This window comes from Schistocerca piceifrons, chromosome 3, assembly GCF_021461385.2.
Source record: "Schistocerca piceifrons isolate TAMUIC-IGC-003096 chromosome 3, iqSchPice1.1, whole genome shotgun sequence".
Taxonomy (NCBI): domain Eukaryota; kingdom Metazoa; phylum Arthropoda; class Insecta; order Orthoptera; family Acrididae; genus Schistocerca; species Schistocerca piceifrons.
Genome location: NC_060140.1, coordinates 55,774,034 through 55,790,842, shown reverse-complemented (window position 1 = coordinate 55,790,842; position 16,809 = coordinate 55,774,034). Strand labels below are relative to the sequence as shown.

Below are 16,809 nucleotides of genomic sequence, written 5' to 3'. Positions count from 1 at the left end.
TTGCCTTGTAACTGTACAGCAACAGCTCATTTCCTGTTATGTGCAATTAAGTAATTTTCTATTTCTTATGCTCAGATAAGAATGAAAACAGATGGATACCTTACCCCTAATTCTATAGCTGACTTATCCTCACTGTGTTCCACATAGTTCTGAGTCTTGTGTGTCCTAGTTGCATACATTCATTTCTTTATTTCATGTTTTCATTTACATCCATACTCTGGCAAACCACAGTGAAGAGCATGGCACAAGATACTGCCCACTGTAGGCCTAGCTCCCTGTTCCTGCTCGAACTTCACACATCCCTTCTACCACTCTAATGTACCTACATAATCATTTCCCATTCTCTGCTTGCCACTTCTCCTTCCTCCCTACCCCATGCACAGCTCTCTTTATGCTGCTCCAAACAGCCCACTACCCTTTCCTGCCATCACAGGCAGCACTACAGCAAGTTAAGTACAGACCAGCCAATCAGTTTTACAAGTTTCTCAAGTGAATTTTGTCTTTTGGAGCATATAAACAAAGTGTTCAAGAGTTGAATAGTTCCAGGTTTTATTGTGCTGACTGCTTCCCTTATCATGTGTATACACATTAAAGCATTTTGTATTACCTAGTGTCATTGATATAGATATTCTGTTGAAAAATAAATAATAAACTAATTTCATATAAGGAAGTACATCACATTCCCTTATGCAAATAAAATTAACACCTCCCTATCACATGAGGTGATGCAGATGTGAAGACAGTGGACATGCATTTTGCAAGATCAAGGAGAAACGAAGAGCTTTGTCGGCTGTCCTGCAGAAGACAGAAGGCAAAGATCTTTGTCTCAGTTTCCACACTCATAATTCATAGGTGCCTCTCAACAAGGGGTTCAGCTGTCCATGTATTGGCGCATTCCCTGGAACCTCCATATGAGAATGTTTATGTGGTTCCTTCAACAAATTCATGGTCAAATTCCTACCATTCTTATCCATGTAAGCTAATGTTCCAGCAACAAAATACAGTATTAATTGGTTTGTAACCTTCCTTCTTATTAAACATTTATTTTTATGTAACTCAATTAATAACCCATTAGATGTGATGTACAACACTGAAGAGCCAAAGAAACTGGTGCACTTGCCTAATATCGTGTAGGGCCTCTGCAAGCACGCAGAGGTGCCGCAACACAATGTGGCATGGACTCAACTTACATCTGAAGTAGTGCTAGAGGGAACTGACACCATGAATCCTGCAGGGCTGTCCATAAATCCTTACAATTACGGGGGGTGAAGATCTTTTATGAACATCACGTTGCAACGTATTCCAGAAATTCTCAATAATTAAACTCAGAAGAGTATTCCTGGAGCCACTCTGAAGCAATTCTGGACATTTGTGGTGTTGCATTGTCCTGCTGGAATTGCTCAAGTCTGTCAGAATGCACAATGGACATGAATGAATGCAGGTTATCAGACAGGATGCTTACATACACGTCACCTGTCAGAGTCGTATCTAGATGTATCAGGGTTGCCATATCACTCCAACTGCACCCACATCATTATAGAGAGTCCACCTGCTTGAGAAGTCCTCTGCTGACATGTAGGGTCCATAGATTCATGAGGTTGTCTTTGTACCTGTACACATCTTTCCGCTGGATACAATTTGAAATGATACTTGTCTGACCAGGCAACATCTTTCCAGTCATCAACAGTCCAATGTCAGTGTTGATGGGCCCAAGTGAGGTGTAAAGCTTTGTGCCATGCCATCATCAAGGGTACATGAGTGCACCTATGGCTTCAAAAGCCCATATTGATGATGTTTCAATGAATGGTTCACATGTTGACACTTGTTGATGGGTCAGCATTGAAATCTTCAGCAGTTTGCAGAAGGATTGCACTTCTGTCGCACTGAATGGTTCACTTCAGTCATCGTTGGTCCTGTTCTTGTGTGATATTTTTCTGGTCCAGTGATGTCAAAGATTTCATGTTTTGCCAGATTCCTGATTGATATTTACAGTATGCTTGTGAAATGGTCGTATGGGAAAATCCCCTCTTCATCGCTACCTCAGAGATGCTGTGCTCCATCACTCATGTACCAACTATGAAACTGCATTTATACTGAGTTAAATCTTGATAAGTTGCCATTGTAACAGCAGTAACCAATCTAACAAGTGTGCCAGACACTTGTTGCTGACCACAGTGCCATATTCTGTCTGTTTACACATCTTTGTATTTGAATACACATGCCTATAACAGTTTCTTTGGAACTTCAGTGTACATTATTTCATAATGTGGAATCCAGTTTCACAGGAGGACATAATGAAGAATGTAAATTACAGTACATAAATTAAGCATTTCCTAATTTTATTCTGTTTCTTTCATCCCAAAATGCCAGTGGCATTCAGACAGATTATTCTTTTACAAAACCTATATGCTTGGCCTAGGCAGCTGCTACAACAATTTCCACTGATTCAAAAATCATACAATAATATATAAGTGACTAACCTTCGTAGTTGACCATGCCATCCCCATCAAGATCAGCCTCTCGAATCATATCATCAACTTCTTCATCAGATAGCTTCTCTCCAAGGTTTGTCATTACATGCCGTAGCTCTGAATTCGAGATCAGACCATCATTGTTTTTATCAAACACTCTGGAGAACAACAGAAAAAGGGATTTCAAATATTAAATTATTATATTTCACATTACTTTTCAATCACCATTTCATGATATTTGAAATGTAAACAATTTTATCATTAAAACAAGTTTTCATTGTTTTCACTTGGTAAACTCAGAAAATATCCAAACATTGCTCTAATTTCATTTTAATTCTTTCACTAACACAGAAAAGGAAACAAATTGAGACACTACTTCTTTCAGAATTTCTAAAAGTGTTATAGACAAATAATCTTGCTTTACTTAGTTATGTCATGCACTGTCAGCTGCAGTAACTGTGCAAGAGGCTAATGTGTGTGTTACAAAACTCCAGGGTTTCCATGTACATCTCATAGGTCATATGACACTTATGCACTTGGTAACAGAACAAGAATAGTACAGTGAGTGTAACTGTCTAATAAGTGCGTGTTATATGGTCATCAAGTTGTTGACTGGATACAGGCAACAGTGAATCACAATGCGGTCTTTAAATAATACACGGACAAAAGGTAAGCACCCACCATACAGTTGAGGTATTGAAAATGCAACAGCCACATAAACAAGACTGAAGACAGTTGAGCTTTTGGACAGTGTCCTGTGTCAGGAAACACACACACACACGCACACACACACACACACACACACACACACACACACACACACACATGAGGCAAACACAATTTCCTTTTCGTTTGTTTACTAATCTGTTCTCATTCAAAATACATTCTGATATGCCATGATTACACACTATGTTTTGCTAAACTGTATTATTTAGTGTATAGTTAACTGGCTGCTGCTGAAAATAATGTAATAGTTAACATAGAAACACTTTCTTTGATGTGAGATTCATAATTTACAATAGGTACTTATAAACCACATTCAGTTTAAAGTTCAACCCTGCTAAAAAATGCTTCCTCTTATGTTGACATATCTTGTTTCAAAGCTCTCATTTTCCTCTTTCAAGCAAACTTGTTACTTTTCCCAAAAACCAAATATTTCAAAAGTTATTCATATTCCAAATTTTTGTATTCGAGAATATTCAAACCTCAAAATGAAATGACAGTGCACATTAAAACTTTGTTGTCATAAAACAGTAGCCATTATCTTGCCACGAAAATCATTACTGCTATGTTAAATGTATTTACTTTGCTGCCTATTATGTCTTTGTACCAGTCGTTTTTTCTGTCTTTTACATTAATATCTGAAATGTAACACTCTCACATTTTACTATTTTGTGATTTATGTAGTCTGCTCGTCAGTATGTAGTGATAGTGAATGAGGCCACAGGCAGACCACACAAGGCAATTAATGTGTGACTGATGTGTGAACTTCTAAATCAGTCTGAACGTGGGAATAAATACATAAAATTCTATTCAAAACTGTATGTTCAATTGCAATGCCACTTGTTAATGTTCACTGGGATAATAATAGTCTACGTGGTTTTTTTCACCTGTGATGTTAAATTGAAATACTTCATGACAAGAAAACTAATCATCTAAAATAATTATGAAAGAAAATCACATCTTCGTTGTGTATATAATTTACAGTTGTTCAATGTTCCTCACAATTCTCAAGAAGTAGTACGGAAAAAAATAAATTCAATACGGGTTAAGATGCATACACAACAGGTCAGTAAGTTACAACACATTCACAGCTATATTGTCCTTGCTGACTACTTTCTTCTGGTATTGCAACTCAACTAAGCTTAGCTTTCTTCTCTGAAGCTCCAGTTGGGTTGTGGAACCAGGGTAATGTAATTGGTCAGCATATATGAAGAACACTGTCCAAAAGCTAAGCCATATTTTCAGTCTTTTTTTTGTTTCACTCAGAACTTTAGTATATACAAGAAAAGCGAAATATATCTAAAAACAAAGATGATGTGACTTACCAAATGAATGCGCTGGCACGTCGGTAGACACACAAACAAACACAAACATACACACAAAATTCTAGCTTTCGCAACCAACGGTTGCTTCGTCAGGAAAGAGGGAAGGACAGGGAAAGACGAAAGGATTTGGGTTTTAAGGGACAGGGTAAGGAGTCATTCCAATCCCGGGAGCGGAAAGACTTACCTTAGGGGGAAAAAAGGACGGGTATACACTCCACACACACATATCCATCCACACATATACAGACACAAGCAGACATACAGAGGCAAAGAGTTTGGGCAGAGATGTCAGTCGAGGCAGAAGTGCAGAGGCAAAGATGTTGTTGACTGCCAGGTGAGGTATGAGTGGTGGCAACTTGAAACTTCCTTCCTCATTACCTGACCCACAACTTCTTCACTTTGAAGGCCAGACATACCAACAAATAAAGGTAACAGACATGGGTACCAGGATGGCCCCCTCGTACGCCAACCTATTCATGGGTCGCTTAGAGGAAGCCTTCTTGGTTACCCAGGCCTGCCAACCCAAAGTTTGGTACAGATTTATTGATGACATCTTCATGATCTGGACTCACAGTGAAGAAGAACTCCAGAATTTCTTCTCCAACCTCAACTCCTTTGTTTCCATCAGATTCACCTGGTCCTACTCCAAATCCCATGCCACTTTCCTTGATGTTGACCTCCACCTGTCCAATGGCCAGCTTCACACGTCCGTCCACATCAAATCCACCAACAAGCAACAGTACCTCCATTATGACAGCTGCCACCCATTCCACATCAAACGATCCCTTCCCTACAGCCTAGGTCTTCGTGGCAAACGAATCTGCTCCAGCCCGGAATCCCTGAACCATTACACCAACAACCTGACAACAGCGTTTGCATCCCGCAACTACCCTCCCGACCTGGTACAGAAGCAAATAACCAGAGCCACTTCCTCATCCTCTCAAACCCAGAACCTCCCACAGAAGAACCACAAAATTGCCCCACTTGTGACAGGATACTTTCTGGGACTGGATCAGACTCTGAATGTGGCTCTCCAGCAGGGATACGACTTCCTCAAATCCTGCCCTGAAATGAGATCCATCCTTCATGAAATCCTCCCCACTCCACCAAGAGTGTCTTTCCACCGTCCATCTACCCTTCGTAACCTCTTAGTTCATCCCTATGAAATCCCCAAACCACCTTCCCTACCCTCTGGCTCCTACCCTTGTAACCACCCCCCAGTGTAAAACCTGTCCCATGCACCCTCCCACCACCACCTATTCCAGACCTGTAACCCGTAAGGTGTACACGATCAAAGGCAGAGCCACGTGTGAAAGCACCCACGTGATCTACCAACTGACCTGCCTACACTGTGATGCATTCTATGTGGGAATGACCAGCAACAAACTGTCCCTTTGCATGAATGGACACAGGCAGACAGTGTTTGTTGGTAATGAGGATCACCCTGTGGCTAAACATGCCTTGGTGCATGGCCCACACATCTTGGCACAGTGTTACACCATCCGGGTTATCTGGATACTTCCCACTAACACCAACCTATCCGATTTCCGGAGATGGGAACTTGTTCTTCAATATATCCTCTCTTCCCATTATCCACCAGGCCTCAATCTCCGCTAATTTCAAGTTGCCGCCACTCATACCTCACCTGTCATTCAACAACATCTTTGCCTCTGCACTTCCGCCCCGACTGACATCTCTGCCCAAACTCTTTGCCTCTGTATATGTCTGCTTGTGTCTGTATATGTGTGGATGGATATGTGTGTGTGTGCGAGTGTATACCCGTCCTTTTTTCCCTCTAAGGTAAGTCTTTCCGCTCCCGGGATTGGAATGACTCCTTACCCTGTCCCTTAAAACCCAAATCCTTTCGTCTTTCCCTCTCCTTCCCTCTTTCCTGACAAAGCAACCGTTGGTTGCGAAAGCTAGAATTTTGTGTGTATGTTTGTGTTTGTTTGTGTGTCTATCGACGTGCCAGCGCTTTCGTTTGGTAAGTCACATCATCTTTGTTTTTAGACATACTTTTCCCACGTGGAATGTTTCCCTCCATTATATTCATATCATTAATTTGAACCCAACAATTACGTTTGTTATTGTCACTGTTGCATTTCGAAATCTTTTCTGTCGTCTTATTTTCTCTTTTTGTTGTTGCCAGTAGTTTCACTTTGCATTCACCTTCTGCTTTTTACCGTAATCTACTATACAATTTTATCCCGCCTATATACACTCAATAATACGTCACCCACTTCCAAACCATAACCAAAAAATTTTTTTCCGCTTCCCCGCTGCTATATAATCCACCGTTTCTAGTCCACAAACAGTTCCTTTCACCTATTAAACAACCATTTCGTCTAGTTCTGATAACTTTCGCTTTATTTCCATTTCCATTTTTCCCACATCACTGATAATTTTTAGCCGCTTCCCACAGATTTTAACGTCAATATTTCTTCGCCAGACAATTGTTAGCCTCATTTTCATAATCTGCCACCACAAAACCACTCCTTTTAATCCATTTACACGCAGTTTTTTCGAAATTTTCCCGAATTTCTCCACTCTTTAACGTGTTTTGGCGGCAACACAAGCACCTAACCTTTGTGCACATCGTTGTCTACCAACCCAAGTTCACCACAGGATCAAAATAGCCCAGCTTTAACCATCACTTTTTCGCCTTTTTTCACAACAGATCTCCAGTTACTTTCTCCAGTTATTTTCATTTTCATATCAACCTCATGTTACACTTTCCACCTTCTAATACCATGTCACCCTCACAACACCCCCACAATGACCCCATTAAGTTTTATTTACATCCCCTCCGCAAACATGCCTTCACCCTAGCCAGATTACGTTCGCAAATTTTATTTTCTCAGGCTTGTCTGACATTTGGCATTATCCCCAAAGGCCTCACACTTAAAGTTCCCATCTCTGGCTGCAACCCTTCTTTCCATCAGTCCCTATACCAATTCCAAACTGAACAATCCATTGCCCTCACCCACCTAATCCTTCACCTACACATCAACTCAGCCAATGAACACACCCGTCAACTCCTATCCTTAATAAAAGTCCTCAATCTTTCCTCTCCCACATCCACACCGGCTGTTCAGAGCATCCTCCTACAGGCCAACCGCAAATTAGAACAGCATGCCACCCTTCACCTCAAAAAACTATCCAATCTCCTGGTTTCCCACCTCCGGAAAGGCAACTCACTCACCCTTCACAACCTTTCCAGCAAACCTCAACCTCCTCTCATTGCACACAAACCCAGTCTCTCCCATCTACTCAATCTCCCACTTCCAGCTGCACTCCCTCCAAAACCTCAAAATTCCAATCAACACAATCTGGAACCACAACACCCTAACTCAGTAGTTAACCTTTCGTTCAAAGCTCTCTCCCAATCTGAAACTTCTGTTCTATCCAAAGGCCTCACCTTCAGCCCAACTCCCAGATTCAACCAAACAGCCCTCGTCAAAGATTTACTGTCCTACACTCGTACTCTCTGCTGGAAGTATCACTTTGCCACGAAGAAAAATGATCCTAATCCTACCCCTAATGATCCAACTCCCCAAGACACTATCCAAATTGAACCCTGCCTGGAACAGTTCCATCCTCCGTCACAGCGGGACCCACCTCCTCTTCCTCAAAATCACCGTCTCCTAACCTTCCAGGAATTTCTGACTTCCAGCCTCGCCTCTCATTCCTTCTTAAAAAACCTTAATCCTACTCCCAACATCACCACTGCTGAAGCCCAGGCTATCCGTGATCTGAACGCTGACCGTGTGGTGTCACCGCCAGACATCACACTTGCTAGGTGGTAGCATTTAAATAAGCCGCGGTCCGGTAGTATACGTCGGACCTGCGTGTCGCCACTGTCAGTGATCGCAGACCGAGCGCCACCACATGGCAGGTCTAGAGAGACTTACTAGCACTCGCCCCAGTTGTACGGACGACTTAGCTAGCGATGCAACACTGATGAAGCCTCGTTTATTTGCAGAGAAGATAGTTAGAATAGCCTTCAGCTAAGTCAATGGCTATGACCTAGCAAGGCGCACATAGCAATTGATAGTTATCGTATGAAGCATGTCTCATCAAGAATGAAGTATACAAATGATGGATTAAAGTTAAGTATTCCAGCAGCCACGTACTTTTCTTTATAGCATTCATTCCGTATCCTGTTTCAGACCTCACGCCAGCCTACTTGAGTTTAACGCGTGCATTTTGGCCATCTCTAGTTATACAACAGACCAGTCCATCGTCATCCTTCTGGCGGACAAGGGTTCCACGACCGTGGTACTTGATCATCGGGAGTATGTGGCTGAGGGACTGCGTCAGCTTCCAGACAACACCACATACAAAGTTTGCCAAGGTAATCCCATTCCTGATGTCCAGGCGGAGCTTCAAGGAATCCTCAGAACCTTAGGCCCCCTACAAAACCTTTCACCTGACTCCATCAACCTCCTGACCCCACCGACACCGACACCCCGCACCCCTACCTTCTACCTTCTTCCTAAAATTCACAAACCCAATCATCCTGGCCGCCCCATTGTAGCTGGTTAGCAAGCCCCCACAGAACGTATCTCTGCCTATGTAGATCAACACCTTCAACCCATTACATGCAGTCTCCCATCCTTCATCAAAGACACCAACCACTTTCTCGAACGCCTGGAATCCTTACCCAATCCGTTACCCCCAGAAACCATCCTTGTAACCATTGATGCCACTTCCTTATACACAAATATCTTGCACATCCAGGGCCTCGCTGCGATGGAGCCCTTCCTTTCACGCCGATCACCTGCCACCCTACCTAAAACCTCTTTCCTCATTACCCTAGCCAGCTTCATCCTGACCCACAACTTCTTCACTTTTGAAGGCCAGACATACCAACAAATAAAGGTAACAGGCAGGGGTACCAGGATGGCCCCCTCGTACGCCAACCTATTCATGGGTCGCTTAGAGGAAGCCTTCTTGGTTACCCAGGCCTGCCAACCCAAAGTTTGGTACAGATTTATTGATGACATCTTCATGATCTGGACTCACAGTGAAGAAGAACTCCAGAATTTCCTCTCCAACCTCAACTCCTTTGGTTCCATCAGATTCACCTGGTCCTACTCCAAATCCCATGCCACTTTCCTTGATGTTGACCTCCACCTGTCCAATGGCCAGCTTCACACGTCCGTCCACATCAAATCCACCAACAAGCAACAGTACCTCCATTATGACAGCTGCCACCCATTCCACATCAAACGATCCCTTCCCTACAGCCTAGGTCTTCGTGGCAAATGAATCTGCTCCAGTCCGGAATCCCTGAACCATTACACCAACAACCTGACAACAGCTTTTGCATCCTGCAACTACCCTCCCGACCTGGTGCAGAAGCAAATAACCAGAGCCACTTCCTCATCCTCTCAAACCCAGAACCTCCCACAGAAGAACCACAAAAGTGCCCCACTTGTGACAGGATACTTTCTGGGACTGGATCAGACTCTGAATGTGGCTCTCCAGCAGGGATACCACTTCCTCAAATCCTGCCCTGAAATGAGATCCATCCTTCATGAAATCCTCCCCATTCCACCAAAAGTGTCTTTGCGCCGTCCACCTAACCTTCGTAACCTCTTAGTTCATCCCTATGAAATCCCCAAACCACCTTCCCTACCCTCTGGCTCCTACCCTTGTAACTGCCCCCGGTGTAAAACCTGTCCCATGCATCCTCCCACCACCACCTACTCCAGTCCTGTAACCCGGAAGGTGTACACGATCAAAGGCAGAGCCACGTGTGAAAGCACCCACGTGATCTACCAACTGACCTGGCTACACTGTGATGCATTCTATGTGGGAATGACCAGCAACAAACTGTCCCTTCACATGAATGGACACAGGCAGACAGTGTTTGTTGGTAATGAGGATCACCCTGTGGTGGCTAAACATGCCTAGGTGCACGGTCAGCGCATCTGGGCACAGTGTTACACCGTCCAGGTTATCTGGATACTTCCCACTAACACCAACCTATCCGAACTCTGGAGATGGGAACTTGCTCTTTAATATATCCTCTCTTCCTGTTATCCACCAGGCCTCAATCTCCGCTAATTTCAAGTTCCCACCACTCGTACCTCACCTGTCATTCAACAACATCTTTGCCTCTGCACTTCCGCCTCGACTGACATCTCTGCCCAAACTCTTTGCCTCTGTATATGTCTGCTTGTGTCTGTATATGTGTGGATGGATATGTGCGTGTGTGTGAGTGTATACCCTTTCTTCTATCCCTCTCCTTCCCTCTTTCCTGGCGAAGCAACCGTTGGTTGCGAAAGCTAGAATTTTGTGTGTATGTTTGTGTTTGTTTGTGTGGCTATCAACGTGCCAACACTTTCGTTTGGTAAGTTACATCATCTTTGTTTTTAGATATATTTTTCCCACGTGGAATGTTTCCCTCTAGTATATTCAAGAAAATAGAAACATTGTTGAATAATTCAAAATAAATAAAGGTGGGCAATGCAGAATGATGTTATCACAATCAGTAATGTTGGTGATCAAGTGTTGAGCAAGAATGCAGTTTCCAAGCCCTTGTAGATTAGTGTGAAAGTGTAGAGGCTTCTGATCCACTTTGAGTATGTGAACAAAGTACTGGTAGTTAGTAATCACTCTCACAAACACTACTCTTCTAATATGTTTACAATAGTTTTCTTGATAACTGCCTCATTTAAGACAAACAAGCTATATACTTTATTACAACATCACACAGAAATGTTGGATTTTACTAACTAGTTTAGCCTTTTGTCATTCACATGTCTCCTTAGTTTCAATGGTCTGAACATTTAATCTTTTCATATCATCTGTGGACTGCAATTATGCTTCATTTGAGAACAGTATCATTTTCTATGACAGCATCTTCCTTCATTTTCAGTTCTTTTTGTAGCACAAGATATGCATACAAACACTTCCACCAATGGTAGCTTGTCAAAATTAGGAAAACATGTTTAATTCCTTCCTCTTTGTTGTTTTTCCTTCCTCAGTGTCATTCATTGTTTATTTTCATCAGGGTTTCACAGAAATTCTTATGCATTCATTCCACATTCTTAAAACACACACACACACACACACACACACACACACACACACACACACACACAAAGAAAAAAAATGTCAAGGAGTGATGTGCTTGACATCATAATAATTACTATTAATATCTATGTTACTAAATGGCTAACCCAGTTTGCATTTCATAGTTTATGTATTCCTCCCTGCAAGTTGCCTATCTAACAGCTTTCAGAGAAAAAGAATCAGCATTTTGTACAGTTATTGACCAAATTTAAAAATTGAAAATGTCATCATGATCAACTCATTAAGAGGTATAATCTAATGTTAAAGGTAAGATGGTTCTTATAGTTAGAAACTGTGAATATAGGGTGTTCAAAAAAAGTGTTGAACACTTTGAGAAGTGGTAAGTACTCATCAAAACAAGAAAAATAAATCAAATAAACAGGGGTCTGAAAATGAATAATTTCTAAAGTAAGTCCAATAAACATGAGTCTGGAAATGCTACTTTCTGCAATAAACCAGTGTTTACAAAGAGGTGTTCAACATGATGTCCATGGATGACAATGCATTCCTTTGCCTGCCAGTTTAAGTTTAAGGAACCCTTTGAAGTATACCCAGTTGTTGTTGTACATGCTGCCATGCATTGAACATACAACCCTGTAGTGCCCACACAACTGATTGGGGTGGTATAGATCCATTCCTTCAAGATTCCTCATAAACAAAAGTCTAGGGGCCTGGGGAATGAGCAGGCCAAGGTGTGGGCTTCCGCTGACCAATCCAGCAGTCCTGAAATAACTGTGTCAGATGTTCACGAACATTGTGACAAAATTGTGCTGGTGTGTCATCATGCATGAACCACATTTGTACTTGTTAATGCAATGGCACAGCCACCAGCAAGGTGCATTAATGACACAGCTCAGATAGTGTGTTCCAGTTAACCTTTGCAGTAGCAAGTATGGCCCTATTAATCTATCGCCATACACTGATGGAGAATTGTTGTTAATGCTCCCTTTTCTGTATTGTTTTGGGATTTACATGTGCCCATATATGATGGTTAAGGAAATTCATGCTATTTTTTGTGAACACTGCCTCATTCACAAATAAAATCTTGGGTGTCAGCCGAGAATCTGCAGCACACTTCTGCTACAGCCATCAACAGAACCAGCACTTGCCATGATGATCCTGTGGCCTTAGGGCCTGAATGCACTGTAGATGATATGGATACAGCAACTGTTTATGAAGTACTCCCCAGATAAGAGAAAGAGACATGCCTTCTGCTGCTGCTAATCATCACACACTGGCCCCAGGGGTTTCTTCCACCAAACGTATCCCATCCTCCTCCGTGTCAGGCATGCGGACTGTGTAGAGCCTTCCACTGTCAGTCTTCCCAGGTGCAAGGGTACCTGCATCTCTCAGAGGCTGGAAAAGTTTGCCAAACAGCTTATCAGAGGGCACTATGTGCTGTGGATATTTTTCAGAGTAGAGGGCACAGCCTCACAGGCTACAACCATTTGCTAAACCATAGCAGAATATCATATCCACCATTTCACTTGTCGAGTAGTAGGCTTCCATTGCTAACAGGTGGTGGAAGGGAAACATTTGTATGTACAACCAGGAAACACAGAAATGAATTTGCATTTGGAAGAAGGTAAAACACCATGATCGATATCCAGGTTTGACAGAACTGTGCAAAAGGCACACAGAGTACTGTGAGTAAGATATCACAATACTCTGCCAACACATTTGATGGAGTGCCAATGCAATGACTGTGCTAATATCTGCAACCAAACACCACAAGCCCTTTCTATAAACACGTCTTTATCTCTCTGTGTTTCTGAAACGATGTTTATTGGACTTATTTTCCTTGTTTCAGAGAGTATTACCACCTCTCAAGGTATTCGATACTTTATTTTGAACATCCTGTATATCTTGTGACAGGGTAACTTACATTGTGGAAATTACCCAGACTGTATTCCTCCACTATTTGAGAACAACAGCACGTAGTAATTCCAATGAACTTTATGCATCATTTCAAATCTTTAGGAAACTTTTTCTCACCGAAAGCCTCCACAACATAATGAAAGGTAGAAAGTTTATCACTTACTACATTTTTGCTGATAATGGAATAAACTTCAGCATCTGGCATGACATTTTAATTTATTGCTTCTGTACTAGGAATTATATTTGCAAGACATTTTGCACACGGTATCCATATATGCTACTGACTGTACCAGCAAAATCATATTGTCATACAACATACAATCCAGGAGCTATGATGCCATAAACATTGAAGCGAGTTAATCATACACATCCAGTGTTTGGTAATGAGAGTACCTAGTGACTTCCAAGAAACTTTAAAAATAATTCAATCCTTTTCTAAACTTACCCTCACTTGAACACTTAAAATCAAGTATTTGACATGTTAACTCACTTGTAACAGGTGTTCAAAGCAGTTTTATAGATGGTAGTTCAATTTCTTAAAGAATAGAAGGTTTACTGTGATCTACAGAACATGAAAAGAATTACTTCTTGCTGCTTTGAAACCAACTACGGCATCTTACATTAAGCTACTGACATTGCTCCTGCTTAAATATGCAAGCTCTAAACATAAGATGGAACATCAACAATATCATGAAAAGGATAGATTGTAAACATGATACACTGAGCTGCAGACACTCACAACAAGATAGCTTTCAGCCAGAGTCTTCTTGAAAGAAGAAAACACATGCACACCTCACATATACAACCACTATTTTCAGCTGCTCTGAGCACAGATAGTAGTATTGTGTGCATGAGGTGTGCTTCCTTGTGAGAATATGCACGTTTTCTTCTTTGAAGAAGGCTCTGGCCAGAAGCTAAAAGTGTAACAGTCATCTTCTTGTGCTTGCTGCAACTCAATATGTCATCTTTATTATGAGTAGTAACCTACTCTTTTCATAATACTGTTGATATTCCTACCCGGACTTTCCATTGTTTCTAAAAAGATGAAGAAAAAAAAAAAAGTGTATGCCCTGTAAAGGGGAAGGAAAGATGAAGTTGAGCAAAAACTGCAAAAAATTAGTTGATGTTAAAATTAGTTTAATTCATTTTCAGTTCAACAGTGTTTGTTCCATTAAGTGTGTGATTTGTACATTTTCAGAGTTTATTTCACAAGTGAAAATTATATTACATGAAGAGCAGGGAAAATTTTTTGGGATTCATTTTTATATATTTCTATTTATGACTGACCTCTACATCTACTAAACACATTTTTTTGTGTTTCTATTTGACATTTATTTGTGTTTCTATTTGTGTGATATCACGTACTATTAAAAGATTCACATTTGTTTCACAGAGGAACAATTTAATTCCTTTAAGTTCACAGAACATGATTTAATAGTTAGCAAAGCTGACTCTAGATCTGGATGTCCCAGATTCGATTATCAATCAGGTCGGAGGTTTTCTTCATTTGGTCCCTGAGTTGTCCTAATCATTTCATGTCACCTTCATTGACACACAAGTCAGTGAAGTGGTGTTAAACAGAAAGACTTGCACCAGGCGGATGGACAATCCTGAAGTTTCTGATAATGGCATACAAGGATTTCATATAATTTATTTTCTTTATTTTGAAATTAATTCCAAACACCTATATTCAACACTAGTCATTTATTAAGACTAATTCTGAAGCTCTGATGGTTTCATCATCAGGCACATGGTATGACAATCAAACTGTAGTGCATCTGAAAACTGTACATCTCCATAATCATGGAACATTATCACATTAATTGGCAACATCAACTAATATACTGAGTTGAACACTGATTATCAAGAATAGTAATGTACAAAATATACATACATACATGTGTAGCTCCAAATTAACTGACCAGTCATGGTTCCTGTTAGAAGCATGAATAAGTGCTCATAATGTGCCTTCCACAGGGGGCAGATAGTAAGCAGGGTAGCAAAATCACTAGGGCACTGGAATATTTGCAAATGCTAAGGTTCAAAATTTCTGCATATATCTTGATTTAGATTTTTTGTTGGTTCTCCTTAGTAACTGGCAACAAACGTTGTATCAGTTTCTTCCACAATACGATAACTGTTTCCCTCTTTCACTCTGTCCTAACTGAGCTAGTGCTCCACTGCTACAAATTTCAGTGTTGATGACAAATTAACTATCATCATCACCTTTTCCTTGTGTAGCCTAATGACATTCATTGAAAATATTTCCTCTTACCACATAATTAACTCCTGTTTTTGTGTATTTGTTCAATGACTGTCTTAAACTATAACAGCCTAATATGGTACTGAGGTGTAACATGCCATTTTATGGAACACAGCACTCTGCTAGGAAATAAGTATAAAGACATTATTTTTCACCCATTTTATCATCTTGTGTGTGTGTGTGTGTGTGTGTGTGTGTGTGTGTGTGTGTGTGTGTGTGTGTGTGTGTGTGTGTGTCAGACAATATATTAATACTGTCATACTTTACCAGTCACTACATAAAATGAAGGACACTGTGTCCTCTTGGCTATGGGGAGGAACTGTGTTAAGATCCACACAATTTTAATTGTAATTGGGCTCAAAATTAGACAAATGATGAACTGAAAATCAATCAATTATTGATTACATACATTTATTAATAGTTATTCCACATCCACTATCCCCATTATACACAATTTATTCAGTCCATATACTCCACTTGACAAACTCCTTATAATTTAAATCCAAAACAACCTGAGTCCCCCATATATTTTTAAAGTTCCAATATATTCTTGTTGTATCCCTCTACCTTCCTTCATTTGTCCTGTTAGTCACCCAGTTGTTGAAGGACACTAGTTTACCTCACTGAACTTTTCAGCATTATTTTTTTATATTTTAGTTTTGTTTACAACCTGGTGTTAATTTTTTTTTATCCCACACAAGTTAATCTGATGTTCAGTTTTTCTTAAAGTCAGCTTCACAACCTCTCAAAACACTACTGCTGTCAGCAAATAAAAGTCACCCGTACATCATATTTTAAAAATGCATTGATTTTGAAAAATACAAACTTGAATGCTTCACGGAGCTCATCTTCGCCCTCTGCACCCTTCATCTTTTTTGACATCATCTGCAGGAATTCATTAAACTCAATGGTTCCATTTCCATCCTGGTCCACTTCATTCACCATATCACGCAGTTCTGTCTCTGTGAAATAAAAATACTTTTTATGGTTTGCACAAAATTACAACATGACAATCAGAATCAAATTCATAAAATATCACTTTAATTTATCAAAATGATTGAAAAGA

The 16,809-nt window shown here is 40.8% G+C and overlaps 1 protein-coding gene across 3 annotated transcripts in view; it reads right to left on the bottom strand.

Annotated features, from left to right (window-relative positions):
* LOC124787773 (neo-calmodulin-like) overlaps positions 1 to 16,809 on the bottom strand; it is a 120,439-nt gene that overhangs the window by 16,556 nt on the left and 87,074 nt on the right. For all 3 annotated transcript variants that reach the window (XM_047254662.1, XM_047254664.1, XM_047254665.1), the window contains 2 exons: positions 16,570 to 16,705; positions 2,481 to 2,629 (listed from right to left, as the gene is read on the bottom strand). In XM_047254662.1, the coding sequence (XP_047110618.1) occupies positions 2,481 to 2,629; positions 16,570 to 16,705 (285 nt within the window). The remainder of the gene's footprint in view (positions 1 to 2,480; positions 2,630 to 16,569; positions 16,706 to 16,809) is intronic.